We start from the raw sequence: 15,662 nt of genomic DNA on the forward strand, positions 1-15,662 counted from the left end.
AAAAGCAATTCTTGGTAGTGACTGCAAAGACCCACCTTGAACTGCATCATGGTCTCAATATTTTTAACAAAAGTTTGAGCGTAAACCCAGAATCTTTGGGTAAAAAAAATAAAATCTGATTACTCTATTTCAACTTTGTAACTATGTTGGAGCAGAAATGATTGATGTCATATTTTAAACATCTTTTTCTTCAGATAAGAGAAGTGTGGAACACTTATGAGCTGGACTTGGTCAATTACCAGAACAAGTGTCGTTTGATTCGTGGATGGGATGACCTTTTCAACAAAGTCAAGGAGCACATTAACAGCGTGTCTGCTATGAAGCTTTCACCATACTACAAGGTAAAATGGAGAACAAAGCTGAAGAATTTTTGTTTATTTCTGTCTTCCCCTTTTATGTAGTTTATATTTTTGTCAGGGACTGTATTCACTGTTTAAAGTTGACCAACTCTTAATTGTATATGCATACTTTGTAACTATCAAAAAAATGTTTCCTCTAATAATTATTAATAGTCAGACACTTGATAATATTAAAATAAATGTTAATGCAGTATTTAAACTTCAGGTGTTTGAGGAAGATGCCCTTAGCTGGGAAGATAAGCTGAACCGTATCATGGCACTCTTTGATGTCTGGATAGATGTCCAAAGGCGATGGGTTTACCTGGAGGGTATCTTTACTGGCAGTGCAGACATCAAGCACTTGCTGCCTGTGGAGACCCAGCGGTTCCAGAGGTAACTTTTTAATTGTTTTGTTCTTTTCTTGCCTCCCTTGGAGCACCATGTGGGTAGGCCTGAAACTTCATGGCTCACTGTAGCACTCTCTGAGTTGAAATAGTGACTGCATTCTTATCTGGTCCAGCTGGATTACAGCTGCTGTAGATGAAAGTTCATCAAGCAAGGTGGTGCAACTATGAGAGAAAAAGGTTTATAGTAAACAAGCTGATGTGTAATTTTTAGAAGATGGTAAGGACTCAGGTGGTTTTCCTTGCTAGTTCTTGTCAGCTACTTCAAGGGTTTTTCTGGCATTGTGGCTGCAGCAAACAGGCTTCAGCCTTTAATCTCACCCTTTAAGCATTATTTACTTCCTCTCTTTTAAGTTGGTCTGATCACACTTACTCATTCCACACACTTCCAGTCAGATCAAATAGTCAGATTTATGCATCTCTTCAGGAGGTAAAGAAAAGCAGACCTTCTGCTCTGGAACTGGTAGATTGAACACTGCAAAGAAGTTGCAAGTTGTGGGCTTGAGGTAGATAAAGAGGTATTTGGGGAATTCAGGCTTCTGTTCCCTAGAGCCTCTGCAGCTGCTAGAGGTGGAGTGGTCACTTAGAGATAAATAACTTTGGTGTTCTGCAGGCCTGTGGTTACTGAGTTTGCACTAATGTATTGTGTTATTTTACTTGCAGCATCAGCACTGAATTTTTGGCACTTATGAAAAAGGTGTCCAAATCTCCACTTGTGATGGATGTTCTTAACATTCAAGGTGTGCAGAGATCATTAGAGAGACTAGCAGACTTACTTGGGAAGATACAGAAAGCACTGGGAGAATACTTGGAAAGGGAGAGATCCTCTTTCCCTCGGTAAGAAGTTGACTCTTGAAGTAATCTGATGTTTCTGTGCAGGAGTTGGTGTACTGCTCTGTAAAGCCTCTGCCAGTTCTTCTGGGTTGCATATGCATGAGATGTTACAACCATACACAGATTTAGTTAGAGCTACTTCTCAGGAAATGGGACTAAAACTTCCCTTACTTGCCCATCTGTGGCTGGTTGCAGGATCTAGATATTGTCTAAGGAGCTGTTGCAGTTGATTTCTGCAAACTTAAGAGGTTCTTCTGCCATTTGATTGAAGGACAGTGTCTAAATTGTCACAGTCCAGTATTTAGGTCGTTGATTTTGACTTACCTGTAGTCCTCAACTAGTCTGTCACTTAGCATGAGATAATAAGGGTGAGGAGGGTACTGAGTGGGAGCTCTCCCTGGCTCATAGGACAATTCAATCCCAAACTCTACTGTGGGTATTTCAGAGATGGATAAGTAAAGAAAATGATCCGCGGTATGGAGCGTGTATATGCTTCCATATGGTACAGACCATTTGAACTTAATGGTAGCACTGAGGTATAACTGCTGGCAAATTTATGGTTCATGCAGTCTTGCAATGTTGGGAAAATGGTTGTCAATTACTTCTGTTAGTAGTGGCCATGGATGAAGCATAAATTATAAATTTAAAATGATAGTTGGAGTTCTGATACAGATCTAATTTTATGTGATTAATAGGTTCTACTTTGTTGGTGATGAAGACTTGCTTGAAATCATTGGAAACAGCAAAAATGTTGCTAAGTTGCAGAAACACTTCAAGAAAATGTTTGCTGGAGTTTCTAGCATTATTCTCAATGAAGACAATTCTGTGGTTCTTGGGATATCCTCACGTGAAGGAGAGGAGGTATAGCTGCAGTATTTCTTTCTAAACAAAATTCTGAAAATAAGGGAATGTGGACTGACTTAAACCTTTAATTCTTGCAGGTGCTGTTCAAAACACCTGTCTCCATCACAGAACATCCCAAGATCAATGAGTGGCTCACTCTTGTTGAAAAAGAAATGAGAGTGACCCTTGCTAAATTGCTTGCAGAGTCTGTTACTGAAGTAGAAATCTTTGGAAAAGCAACTTCAATTGATCCAGCAGTCTACATCTCTTGGATTGACAAATACCAGGTATTAATGTGGAACACTTCAATATGCTTCAATATGTTACTTCAGCAAGGAAAACTGTCTGATGAGGTTTTTTTTACACAGGCTCAGCTTGTTGTACTGTCAGCCCAGATTGCGTGGTCTGAGAATGTGGAGTCAGCCCTCAATGGTGGAGGTGGAGACAACAGTCCTCTCCAGTCTGTCTTAGCCAATGTTGAGGTCACACTCAACGTCCTGGCAGACTCTGTGCTGATGGAGCAGCCACCCCTTCGCAGAAGGAAACTGGAGCACTTGGTAAGTAAAAGCCTCCTTTCATCTCTGGGGTTTACAGGTGAGCATTTTTTAATTTTAATGCACAAGTTGATCAGTCTAAGACTTATTATTCCTCTAGGAAAAAGTTTTGTGCGATTTAAGCAATTACATTAAGGCCTGATCCTTAATGTAGAGGTGGTAGTTTTTCACTCTAGTCAGCTTAATGCCTGATAGCATATTACAGACTAGCTCAGTGAATTGACCTTTAAACTGGATCTTCCAGGTATAGAAGTTACTTATTTTTTCATTCAAATCTGAAATACATCATTATGCTGGTTATTATTGTAATTATGATATGCTTTTGTTTTTAGATAGGGATTGGGGGTGGGGGGAGAGTTAAAAATCATCCTGGGTTCTTTCTAGAGAGAAATACCTGATTTCTGGCAAGTAAAATACTGAGTTCAGTAGTGTAATGCATTAACAGGCTAACTGGACTAGAGTGCTTTGCTGTAAACTAGGAAAGTTATTGACAGTAGGCAACATGGTTAGTTTTGGCTTTGTAGCAACAGATTTTGAAGCAGAGGCTGGTTTTAGGTCATTATTTCTAAGTGATGGCAATTCACTGTGCCAGTCTGAGAAGCTGTAGGAGTCCTGTCTTTATTAGCCTGTCTTTATTGACTTGTATTGCTGTGGTCTTAAGGAGTTAACTTCATTCTCCAGATCACTGAGTTGGTGCACCAGAGAGATGTTACAAGATCACTGATCAAAAGCAAGATCGACAACTCCAAATCTTTCGAGTGGCTCAGCCAAATGCGGTTCTACTTTGACCCAAAGCAGACAGATGTGTTGCAACAGCTCTCCATTCAGATGGCAAATGCCAAATTCAATTATGGTTTTGAGTACCTCGGGGTTCAGGATAAGCTGGTACAGACTCCTCTGACTGACCGCTGCTACCTGACAATGACACAAGCCCTGGAGGCAAGACTTGGAGGATCACCATTTGGTAAGTTTGTGAGACAAGTGTATGAAATTCTTACCTTCTCTAATATGTATGAGAATGAGTGGTTTAGGTCACTTAAAGAATCACTAGTGAGGTATCAGCTAAGGCAGGTTTAATATGAATTTGTAAAAGCATAACAAATTCTATGGCAAGATTCATTCTATTACTTACTGTATTGATCAAGCACACAAGGAAAATTCTGATTGAAAGCAATCTAGAATGGTTTATGTGGAGACTGGGGACACAAGGATAAGCAGGGATAACAGTAAGGGATGCAAGAGGGTAAGAAAGACTACCATTGGGTCAAAAGGGTCAGAGTGGACTCCCTTGCCAAACTTAGCTTCAGACTGGATCAAGTTTAGGTCTGAAGGATTTAGCAATATTTCATTACTTAATCAATACAATAATAGCAGTACTTGAACAATTGATTAATTTAAAACAAAATGATTCAGTAGGATTTTCTATAAGCGGAGCAGTAACTTGACAAAAAGTTTTGCTTAATTATAGACCTAAATTGGCAACACTCATGAGGCACACGTGTGGGCAAAGGTATACCTATGAAAAATTCCCCTTGAATTCAGCGGATGGCTTTGCATCTCTCCACAAATGAAGGGTTGGGTCTTAAGGAGTGGAGGGTATCAGCCCAGGTTCAGTTGTCAGCTTTCAGTGGCAATCCTCCATTGCAAACTGGAGAGATCGCAAGCTCCAAGAGGCATCCCACGATCCTGGTCACAGCCTGCTGCAGTCCAGGAGATCTCAAAGGGTCTTAGGACCACTGTTGGTAGAGTTGCAAAATTATTGGCTTTAGTCATCACTAAATTTCCATCCTGACCACAATCTGAGTTGGTTACTGGAATTTTCCTTGAAAAGTCCAACAACAAAAATATTATTCTACTTGGTCTGTTGTTCAGACAGAAAAAATGTAAGTCTCAAGGCTATTAATTGAAAAACAGGAGCTCATTAGACAACAGATGTTGTGGGAGCAGACAGTTTCTGATAAGCTCAAGGGGAGCCAACTGGTGCCGTTAATGTAGGCCAAGGCCTAACAAGCATTCCTGAGACTGTAGTGTGGCCTGGATGGGGTTTAAGGGGTGGAGTGGGGAAAGGATGTGCACTCCCACAATAAAGTGTTAGTGTAAACATGCAGAACACTTATAACTAAGATACCAAAGAATAAAATGGTGTTTTGGGGGAAGTCGAAACGGTTTTAGATTTCAGTTGAACCCTCTTGAACAGGCACCTTCAGAATCCTCATGCTGGCAGATTGCATGAGTTGGCAGTGCTGCTCAGATGATAAACACTAAAGCATGTCCATCCCATTTCAAAAATAGGTCCTGCTGGTACTGGTAAAACAGAATCTGTTAAAGCTCTTGGGCATCAGCTTGGCCGCTTTGTGTTGGTTTTCAACTGTGATGAAACATTTGACTTCCAGGTAAGCTGTTTGATTAAAACAGTGTAGTCTTCGTTAACAAGCAGTAGGAATCTCTTCAGAACTCTGAAACAGCCAGCAGTGTTTATTTTCAAGATGATTATCTGTAAGTCTTAACTGAGCTGGTGTCTGTGGGTCATACAGAACCTCTGTAACAAAAAAATGCCTAAAGCAGAAGTGGGGCAGAACACTGCTGGAGCAGAGGTTCTGGGTTTTTTGAACAGGTAGTTCTGTAACAGCAAATGGAAGGAAAGGAAGAGGAAGTACAGGGCAGGGGCTTAAGACTGGTTTTAGGAAAGTAACTTTAAACTATGTAGTTTGCATTTATAGTACTGGTTTAATGAGGAACAGATGGGAGTGTGAGACTGCTGAAGTAGCTGCACTTTACCAAATTATCCTTTACAACACAGATAATGCAGTTTATCTCATCATATGAAGAATTCTTCAGAACTAAGAAAATTTATCCAGATATTTGAAGATGAATGACATTTTAAAACTGAGAACCAGATGAAATGATTCTGTAAACCCCAAATGAAAACTTTGGTCAAGTGTATAGATAAAAAATAATATAAAACATGGACAAGTAATCACTAAACTTTTCAGACTCTGCCAGGTTGGCCATGTGTGGGTTTTTTTCTGTACTGCTGTATTTTGACCAGATTAGGATTCCATTAAGTCAGCATTTGGCTCACAGGGCTGGCTGTAAGAAAATGCCTAGGGAGTATAAAAATAACCAATAATGTGATCCTTCCTTGCCCCAGCTCCCTTCCTCCCTCTGGCAGTTAAGAGGATCAGGAGTCCCACTGGAAAAGTGTTACTCTGTTCGTGCTCCAGTGAATGTTTCTTCATGTACCATTTCTCCCCTTAAATCCACTTGCACACTTGGTTCTGTAACATCTTTACCAAATTGTTCTGTGCACTATTACTATGCACTTAATGAAAACGCACTTTCTTTTTGTCTTTTTTTAATGATTCCTCTGTTCTTGTAGTAGAAAAGACCGTGAATAATTGATTCCTATTCATCTGAAACCAGTAGATTCTAGACCATCATATTCCCTCATGTTGCCTTCTACAGAATCTTACCTTAAAGGTTGTTCTTTATGTGGAAAGGTTATCATACTCTGGCCATTCAATTTCCTCTTCTGAAATGTTTTGTAGTTCTTGTATCCTCCTTGTGATAAAGGACTAGAACTGCACCTGATGTTATTGGTATCAGCAGACAAAACATTATGCAGTGGACTTAGTTTGCCTGTTTTGGAACACACTGCAGTACAGTATGGAGTAATAGAGAGCTATGGTTGTCCTCTGTGGTTCTGTGAAGCAGTGAAAGCTGAATGTCAGAACCCTTTCATAACTCTACAATACTACAAATACAGTACCCTACAATTAAACACAGCTTCTTCCTGCCTTGGATGCATTGTATAAAGTGCTCTTCTCTGCTTCCTTTGATGATGCAATTGAGTGAATTTTCCCCTCTTCGTGCAGGCAATGGGGCGCATCTTTGTGGGACTTTGCCAAGTGGGTGCATGGGGCTGCTTTGATGAGTTCAACAGACTGGAGGAGAGAATGCTCTCTGCAGTTTCACAGCAAGTTCAGTGCATCCAGGAAGCCTTGCGAGAGCATTCCAACCCCAACTATGACAAGAGTATGTAATTCTTCTCTAACATCCTTCATGCTGTTTTGTTGCTCAGCTACATTTCTTGCAAATAATGCAAGGATGAAGCTATTTTATGTCAAAGCTTAAATATTTGATGTAACTTTCAGCTAGTAGAAATTTATATTGTTTGAGTTGCAGTATTGGAGAACCTGCTGTCCATTACTGTAGGAAACTAAAATAGGATAAAGTATGACTTCAGTTCTCAGAGTGATTGATTACTGACTCAGGTATAACTAAATACACTCTCTTTTCAGCTGCAACACCCATTACCTGTGAGCTGCTGAACAAACAAGTCAAAGTGAGCCCTGACATGGCTATCTTCATCACCATGAATCCTGGCTATGCAGGCAGATCTAATCTGCCTGACAATTTGAAGAAGTTGTTCCGTAGCTTGGCAATGACAAAACCAGACCGTCAGTTGATTGCCCAGGTCATGTTGTACTCCCAGGGTTTCCGTACAGCTGAAGTTCTTGCCAATAAGATAGTACCATTCTTCAAGTGAGTAACAAGTTTGGCTTCAGTCAGTAACAATAGAACTTACTGTTCAAAGCTATAATATTTGCAACTCACTAAGCACATAGTGCAGCAATCATTTCAAGCAAAAGTTTCAAGTAAAGAATGATATTTACTGAGTATTATGTTCGTTCATACTGAGAATCAAATTGTATTTTGCCTCTTTTGCTTCTTAGGCTTTGTGATGAACAGTTGTCCTCCCAAAGTCACTACGATTTTGGCCTGAGAGCACTGAAGAGTGTGCTGGTTAGTGCAGGTAATGTGAAGAGGGAGAGAATTCAGAAGATAAAGCGGGAGAAAGAAGAGCGTGGTGAAGTTGTTGATGAGGGAGAAATTGCTGAGAACTTGCCAGAGCAAGAGGTAATGTGGGTGCAAAGTCTCTGTTTCTGTGATAGATGATGCACACTAAACAAAGAAAGTAACCCTTCAGTATTTACCATTTAGTATTAAGCCATGTGAACAAAGTAATGTTAGTTACCAAAGGTAATTCGATAGCTTAGAAGCACCAAGTTAAACATGTTTTCCAACTCCCTGAATTCTAGTGAAAAATTCATTCCTATGAGGTGGTGCATCCATGACACTTATTGCTGCTCAGCATCTCAGCAATTAATGCCAGAAGCATATTGAAGAGACATGAGAAACCAGACTTGCATAAACTGAAAATCAATAGGAAGTCATTGGGTAGTTCCAAAGTTGAATCCCTGTCAGTGGTTGTTTTGACTAAAACTGCCCTGGTCTGGTACCTAATCAGTTAAGTATTTAGTGAAGTATTCCTTGTCAAACACATTTGGTGAAGTGAACTTAACAAAAAAATCTTAAATGAAATGTGTCTCACTCTCTCTCTGCAGATTCTGATCCAAAGTGTATGTGAAACTATGGTACCAAAGCTGGTTGCAGAAGACATTCCACTGCTGTTCAGTCTCCTTTCTGATGTATTCCCTGGAGTACAGTATCACCGTGGAGAGATGACAGCCTTGAGAGAGGAACTTAAAAAAGTGTGTCAGGAAATGTACCTTACCTATGGTGATGGAGAAGAAGTTGGTGGCATGTGGGTTGAAAAGGTAAAATCTAAAACTGAAAATGTGGAATTGAAGTTTATGTATAAGACTAAATTTACTTTTATATTATGAAAAGTGCAAAGCTTTTAAATTTTTCTTGTCTTAAACAAACAATACCTAAAAGCTTAGATTAACTGCTGAAGTTAATTGGTACGTTATTTCTTGTGTCACAGGTTCTTCAGCTGTATCAGATTACACAGATAAATCATGGTTTGATGATGGTTGGTCCCTCTGGAAGTGGAAAGAGCATGGCTTGGAGAGTACTTCTGAAGGCTCTTGAACGTCTGGAGGGTGTGGAAGGCGTCGCTCACATTATAGATCCAAAAGCAATCAGCAAAGATCACCTCTATGGTACTTTAGATCCAAACACCAGGGAATGGACAGATGGCTTGTTTACACATGTCCTGAGAAAGTAAGTCTTTAATAGTACAAATGCAAAATGGCTGGTACATTTGTGCCAAGGATAATCTCACCTTACTGAGTCTTAATTCTCTACTTCAATGAATATTTAATATAGAATCATAGACAACGTGAGAGGTGAACTACAAAAACGCCAGTGGATTATCTTTGATGGTGATGTAGACCCTGAATGGGTTGAGAACTTGAACTCTGTTTTGGATGACAACAAACTTCTGACTCTGCCGAATGGAGAACGTCTCAGCCTCCCACCAAATGTAATGTTACTTTTTTCTACATTGTGCTTATGTGCTGTATATAAGCTTGTTAGTTTAATTTAGTATTTACTAGTGTTGTCCCTCTTTCTCACCACAAGCAAAGTAATACTGAGTTCAGGTTGTGGTTTGCTGGAGTAAGGAGTTTTTGTGGAAACATTTCATGTTACACTTACTCTGACCCTGTAAGACAAAATGTGAATTAAGTCTTACGGTAAATGTCAATAATGATGAACTTACCTTAGGACGGTATAATGCTGATGCTGATTATTCAGTGTCTAAATGCGAATTTGCATATTTTAAAAGGTCTCTGTTTTTTCAGGGAAAGGGTTTGTATTGTTTTGCTCTTGGTTGGCTGTTTTAAAGTCATTTTAAATTTCTGTTTTTCAGGTGCGTATCATGTTTGAAGTACAGGATCTGAAATATGCCACTTTGGCTACCGTGTCAAGGTGTGGTATGGTCTGGTTCAGTGAGGATGTTCTCAGTACAGACATGATATTCAATAACTTCCTGGCCAGACTCAGAAGCATTCCTCTGGATGAAGGTGAGGAGGAAGCTCAGCGCAGGCGAAAGGGCAAAGAAGATGAAGGAGAAGAAGCAGCATCCCCAATGTTGCAGGTATAACTTGAACTACATTATGAGATTAAGTAGTAAAAATGCTTGTGTCACAGGTACACCATATGTAGAATTTATGACAGCCTATCATAGAAAATCTGACTTCCTCTTTACATATTTCATATTTTTTTCTTTTTCTGGTGTTTTGTTTGGGTTTTTTTTTTTTTTTTTTTTTTGGTTGTTGGTTTGGTTTGGTTTTTAAATATGAAGCGTTTCACCTTAAACAAAATCATTTCTTTCTGCCTGGTAGTCAAATGAGAAGCAAATGCTTTGAGCAGTGTTTGTCTCCCCCAACAGATTCAGAGAGATGCTGCAACAATAATGCAGCCATATTTCACATCCAACGGCCTGGTAACCAAGGCACTTGAACACGCTTTCAAGCTGGAGCACATTATGGACCTCACCCGCCTGCGCTGCCTCGGCTCTCTGTTCTCCATGCTGCACCAAGCGTGCCGCAACGTGGCCCAGTACAATGCCAACCATCCCGACTTCCCGATGCAGATAGACCAGCTGGAGCGTTACATCCAGGTAAATGCAATCTGCTGTTAAGTGACTCCTGGTTTTGCCTAGATTTGAGTTACTCATTGAGTTTCGTTCCATTACTCTCAAACCAATAGCTGCTGTTGCTGCTTCTTACAGAGGTACCTGGTCTATGCAATACTCTGGTCTCTTTCTGGAGACAGTCGTTTGAAAATGAGAGCAGAGCTGGGAGAATACATTAGGAGAATCACCACTGTGCCACTGCCAACTGCACCCAACATACCTATAATTGACTATGAGGTAAACGTTTCTTGTACTAGAAGTCTTGCTCTTTAATTTTCTTAAAGGCTTGCTTTAGATTTTGAAGACAAACCTGGAGAATAAACTGCTAGACTATCTTAAATTTTGCAGTTTCACAGTTCAGCAAACAAGCTGCTCATTTAAATAAATACATCAAATTTGACGTCACTTTAAAAATTAATTAAGGTTTAGCTGGATTCCTGTCCTAAAATGTCTGATCATGTTTTTGTGCTCCTAGGTGTCCATAACAGGTGAATGGGTGCCATGGCAATCCAAAGTTCCTCAAATTGAAGTTGAAACACACAAAGTTGCAGCTCCTGATGTTGTAGTGCCGACCCTAGATACAGTTCGGCATGAAGCATTGCTGTACACTTGGCTGGCAGAGCACAAACCTCTGGTGCTCTGTGGCCCACCAGGTTCTGGAAAGACCATGACCCTCTTCAGTGCTCTCAGAGCTCTGCCTGACATGGAGGTACACAAGAGAGTGTGTGTGTGTGTGTGTGTGTGTGTGTGAATTACAGAGTAGTAGCAAGTCTTTAATCTTTTTAAGATTAAAGATAGCATGGAAATTATTTCCTAGCCAGAACTCAGTGATAGCTTCACCTCAGTCAGTCATGTGTATATATAGCAAAAAATAAAAATCATATTGAGGAGAATACAAATTCGTTTCTCAAGTTCCTTAGCCTAAAACTGCTTTCTTTGTTTGCCATTTTAGTAACAGAGGAACATTGCTGCATTCGGTATTTAAAAACCTGTGCAAATGTTTGAGTAGCTCTCATCCTTCTGTATATTTAGGTGGAATGACAGTTACATGAGGCTGTGATATTCAAAATACAGGGTTGGGCAAGAAGCACTGCTGCATGGTAAATGGAGAACCTGCAGTGGGAAGCAAAGAGTATATAGGCTGTATATACCTGTATATTTATGGTAATATACCTGTAATGTGGATGGTAGATACATTTCCACTGTGAACAGCTGAACGTAGCTGTTTTCAGGACTCTTAATACGCTCTCTTTCAAGCCTTAGTGTATTTTAATTTATTTTTTTTTTCACTGTTCTCTTTTTAAGGTGGTTGGACTCAACTTTTCAAGTGCTACCACTCCAGAACTGCTGTTGAAAACTTTTGATCACTACTGTGAATACAGGCGTACCCCTAATGGAGTGGTGCTGGCTCCTGTGCAGTTAGGAAAGTGGCTGGTGCTGTTCTGTGATGAAATCAACTTGCCAGATATGGATAAGTATGGCACACAGAGAGTCATATCCTTCATTAGACAGGTTTGTTTTTCTTTTTAAGCAACTGTATCACAACAGCTACTTTTAGGGAAATACAATGTTCCACTGATTTGATTTTATTTTTATTATTTTGTTCCAGATGGTGGAACATGGAGGATTCTACCGTACATCTGACCAGACCTGGGTGAAACTGGAGAGAATTCAGTTTGTTGGTGCATGTAATCCACCTACTGATCCTGGAAGAAAACCTTTATCACACAGGTAATGTGTCTAGTAGATTCTATATAACAACAGAATCAGAGTCAAAACTGAAGCATTGATTTTGTAATCTGTTCTTAATACACTTGTTTAGCAACAGCTGTGCTGAAGTTGTGTTCCTTGCTTTTGCACTACCTGCTGCTTGGTTCTTATCATGACAGCCAGGCAGCGGACTCAGTGTTCTGAAACACTTCAGAATACGTTTTGGTCCAAGTCATTAAGGAGCAATCAAACCAACTGCAGTTACTGCTGATGATTTTTGAAGCAAGGAGTTACTTAATTTTGGCAAAAGATAATGAAGAGAATACAGATTGTAATTTGACTTTCTGTACTGTGTAATTTGCTAATCTTTCAGATTTTTACGACATGTTCCTGTGGTTTATGTGGACTATCCTGGACCAGCTTCACTTACTCAGATATATGGAACATTCAATCGTGCAATGCTGAGGCTGATCCCATCACTTCGCACGTATGCAGAACCTCTCACTGCTGCTATGGTAGAATTCTACACAATGTCTCAGGTAACTAGTTAAGTGCAACTCCAAACTCTAGTTAGAAGGCTTCCTTTTATGCTGAATCATTTAACATGCATTGTTTACCTTTCACATGGGATAATATGTGTACAGTACTCAACCAGTTACTTGAGTTCTGGCAAAAATGACTAAATTATGCTGTCAGCATAATACCTTGCAATGCCAAGGCCTGTACAAAAATATGGTGCAATTTTGAGATAAAGTAACTAATTAAGTTTAAATTTTTAGGAGAGATTCACTCAAGACACGCAGCCACACTACATCTATTCACCTCGTGAAATGACTCGGTGGGTGAGAGGTATATTCGAAGCATTAAGACCACTAGAAACCTTACCAGTTGAAGGTCTTATCAGGATTTGGGCCCACGAAGCCTTACGTCTCTTCCAGGACAGGTAAAATAATTGTGAGCTGGGGAGGCAAAACCATAAAGAGTCGAAAATTAATTCTCCCTATTCCTTGCCAACTTTCATAAGAAGATCAAACTAAAGTGTGCTTCATGTTAAATAGCTGGAATGCCAATGAGAGTATTTCCCTTCACTCCAGCTTGACTCTCTTGGGAGTTGTATCTGTACAAAGCAGAAATATACTTCAGTCACAGTGCTTCCACGTGGTGTGATTATATCTTCCCATTACAGAGGACTGTACTCACTGGCTTACTTCTTTATCCAGACTTGTGGAAGATGAGGAGAGACGCTGGACTGATGAGAACATTGACATGGTTGCTCTGAAACATTTCCCCAACATTGACAAAGAAAAGGCTATGAGCAGACCTATCTTATACAGCAACTGGCTGTCAAAGGCAAGTAAAAATTTTTAAAAAAAATTTTAAATAGGTTGGATGCAACTCATCATCTGAGTGATGCAGCTCTTATGACTGTATTAAAGTGATAATCAGTGTCCATCATTTTGTTAAATTGATCTCCAGTGAATTTTTACTGTGATTATCTGTGAGCTTTGCCACAAAGTTAATAGCTGTTGTGCGAGGATGCTATTGTGAGAGTTACCATGGGATGTAAAGGCAGTATTAAATAATATTTCTCAAGAATAGTGTGACACTACCAGGTGACAGTTATTCCTTATGGAATCGCTTGGATGAGGCAGTGACCCTTGAGAAATACTGGTGTTACACATTTTCTGGTGACCTATTTCTTGTAATCTGAAGTGATCCATCTGGGCAGTCTGTACAAAATCCCAGTGGGTTGAGCCAAAAGTCCACCTGGATTGCTACCCATCTCTGACCAATAGTAAGTGACTAGGAAAGGCTGTTTAAAATAAACTGGGGAAGGGAGTAGGTCTGTATTGCTACTTCCCAGTGTCTTTGGTAACTGGCAGCACAGGCTCAGCCTGTGATAGTTTCAGTAGATACAGCGTTTAAACCCCATGCTGCTATCTCTGACGCTCTAGGCAGTGGACATGTTCCTGTGCAAGTTAAATGGGTATAGTATTCTTAAGCTTTTGTAGAGGATTGCTACTTCAAGTATTCTAGCAGTTCTGCTTTTGTGTACTCATAAATTTACCCCTAAGCAAATTCCTTAATCTCCATACTGTATCGACTGGTTCTTTTAGGATTATATCCCAGTGGATCAAGAAGAGCTAAGAGACTATGTGAAAGCTAGGCTTAAAGTCTTTTATGAAGAAGAACTTGATGTACCACTTGTCCTGTTCAATGAAGTCTTGGATCATGTGTTAAGAATTGACCGGTAAGTTGAGACTTCCATTGCTGCTCATGTAAGCCATATTTAGACTTATTCTAAAACAGAGTAGCCTCAGTACAAAGTAAGAATGAAGCATGGTCTCATTGTTGTCTATAGAAAATATAGTGCCAGCCTCCAGATAGCAGGATCCTATCTGGAAAGGTATGTCAGTTTTGGTACTAACTTGAAGCTTAGGTGTTCTAGGAAAAGCTTCAGTAAGTTTCTAACACTTACCAATCACAATGGGTTGTGTTTTTCAGAATCTTCCGTCAGCCACAGGGCCACTTGCTGCTAATTGGAGTCAGTGGAGCAGGGAAAACAACCCTGTCAAGATTTGTTGCCTGGATGAACGGTTTGAGTGTCTACCAAATCAAGGTTGGTGTGCTAGTTTAACTTCTGAAAACCTGTAAGTCAAAACTCCCACTTACATATTGACCCCTAAAATCCCATTAAAAGCTAAGCCAAAATGTTAATGACCAGTGTTAACTCTTACCAGGTTCACAGAAAATACACAGGTGAAGATTTTGATGAAGACCTTAGGACAGTATTGAGACGTTCTGGGTGTAAAAATGAAAAAATAGCTTTTATCATGGATGAGTCAAACGTCTTGGATTCTGGATTCCTGGAGAGAATGAACACTCTCCTAGCCAACGGAGAGGTAAGAAGATTTTGAGTAACTATTTTAAGCACCTTTTTACAACCATAAATTACAACAAAAATATCTTTTGAATTAGGTTCCTGGTCTCTTTGAAGGAGATGAATATGCTACCCTAATGACTCAGTGTAAAGAAGGAGCACAAAAAGAAGGTTTAATGTTAGATTCGCATGAGGAACTCTACAAATGGTTCACCAGCCAAGTTATTCGGAATCTCCATGTAGTGTTCACTATGAATCCATCTTCTGAGGGCCTGAAGGACAGGGCAGCTACTTCTCCTGCACTCTTTAACAGGTAATTGCTGCATATTCTAACATGTTTTACAAGTATCATTAAAACACTGCTTCTGGGGAAGTCTTCACAAATGCTTTTTATTTCAGATGCGTCTTGAACTGGTTTGGAGACTGGTCAACTGAGGCACTATACCAAGTTGGCAAAGAGTTCACAAGCAAAATGGATCTTGAGAAACCAAATTACATTGTGCCTGATTACATGCCAGTTGTATATGATAAGCTGCCACAGCCACCATCACACAGGGAGGCTATTGTTAATAGCTGTGTGTTTGTGCACCAGACTCTTCACCAGGTATGTTATTATTACGCTGCTTAACTTACACTTACCTCTAGGCTATG

At 39.9% G+C, this 15,662-nt stretch overlaps 1 protein-coding gene across 1 annotated transcript in view; it reads left to right on the forward strand.

Moving 5' to 3' along the window:
- DYNC1H1 (dynein cytoplasmic 1 heavy chain 1) overlaps positions 1–15,662 on the forward strand; it is a 45,891-nt gene that overhangs the window by 14,053 nt on the left and 16,176 nt on the right. Inside the window, exons 21-48 of the mRNA XM_069018283.1 lie at positions 195–341; positions 565–731; positions 1,406–1,579; positions 2,272–2,437; positions 2,518–2,706; positions 2,788–2,976; positions 3,655–3,937; positions 5,266–5,366; positions 6,849–7,008; positions 7,275–7,518; positions 7,710–7,893; positions 8,382–8,594; positions 8,765–9,003; positions 9,109–9,265; positions 9,653–9,880; positions 10,175–10,405; positions 10,517–10,657; positions 10,896–11,129; positions 11,726–11,932; positions 12,030–12,151; positions 12,504–12,669; positions 12,910–13,073; positions 13,351–13,480; positions 14,248–14,381; positions 14,636–14,750; positions 14,872–15,033; positions 15,110–15,324; positions 15,411–15,615. Coding sequence (XP_068874384.1) covers positions 195–341; positions 565–731; positions 1,406–1,579; positions 2,272–2,437; positions 2,518–2,706; positions 2,788–2,976; positions 3,655–3,937; positions 5,266–5,366; positions 6,849–7,008; positions 7,275–7,518; positions 7,710–7,893; positions 8,382–8,594; positions 8,765–9,003; positions 9,109–9,265; positions 9,653–9,880; positions 10,175–10,405; positions 10,517–10,657; positions 10,896–11,129; positions 11,726–11,932; positions 12,030–12,151; positions 12,504–12,669; positions 12,910–13,073; positions 13,351–13,480; positions 14,248–14,381; positions 14,636–14,750; positions 14,872–15,033; positions 15,110–15,324; positions 15,411–15,615 — 5,067 coding nt within the window. The remainder of the gene's footprint in view (positions 1–194; positions 342–564; positions 732–1,405; positions 1,580–2,271; positions 2,438–2,517; positions 2,707–2,787; positions 2,977–3,654; positions 3,938–5,265; positions 5,367–6,848; positions 7,009–7,274; positions 7,519–7,709; positions 7,894–8,381; positions 8,595–8,764; positions 9,004–9,108; positions 9,266–9,652; positions 9,881–10,174; positions 10,406–10,516; positions 10,658–10,895; positions 11,130–11,725; positions 11,933–12,029; positions 12,152–12,503; positions 12,670–12,909; positions 13,074–13,350; positions 13,481–14,247; positions 14,382–14,635; positions 14,751–14,871; positions 15,034–15,109; positions 15,325–15,410; positions 15,616–15,662) is intronic.

Source organism: Aphelocoma coerulescens, chromosome 5 (assembly GCF_041296385.1).
Source record: "Aphelocoma coerulescens isolate FSJ_1873_10779 chromosome 5, UR_Acoe_1.0, whole genome shotgun sequence".
NCBI classification, from domain to species: Eukaryota; Metazoa; Chordata; class Aves; order Passeriformes; family Corvidae; genus Aphelocoma; species Aphelocoma coerulescens.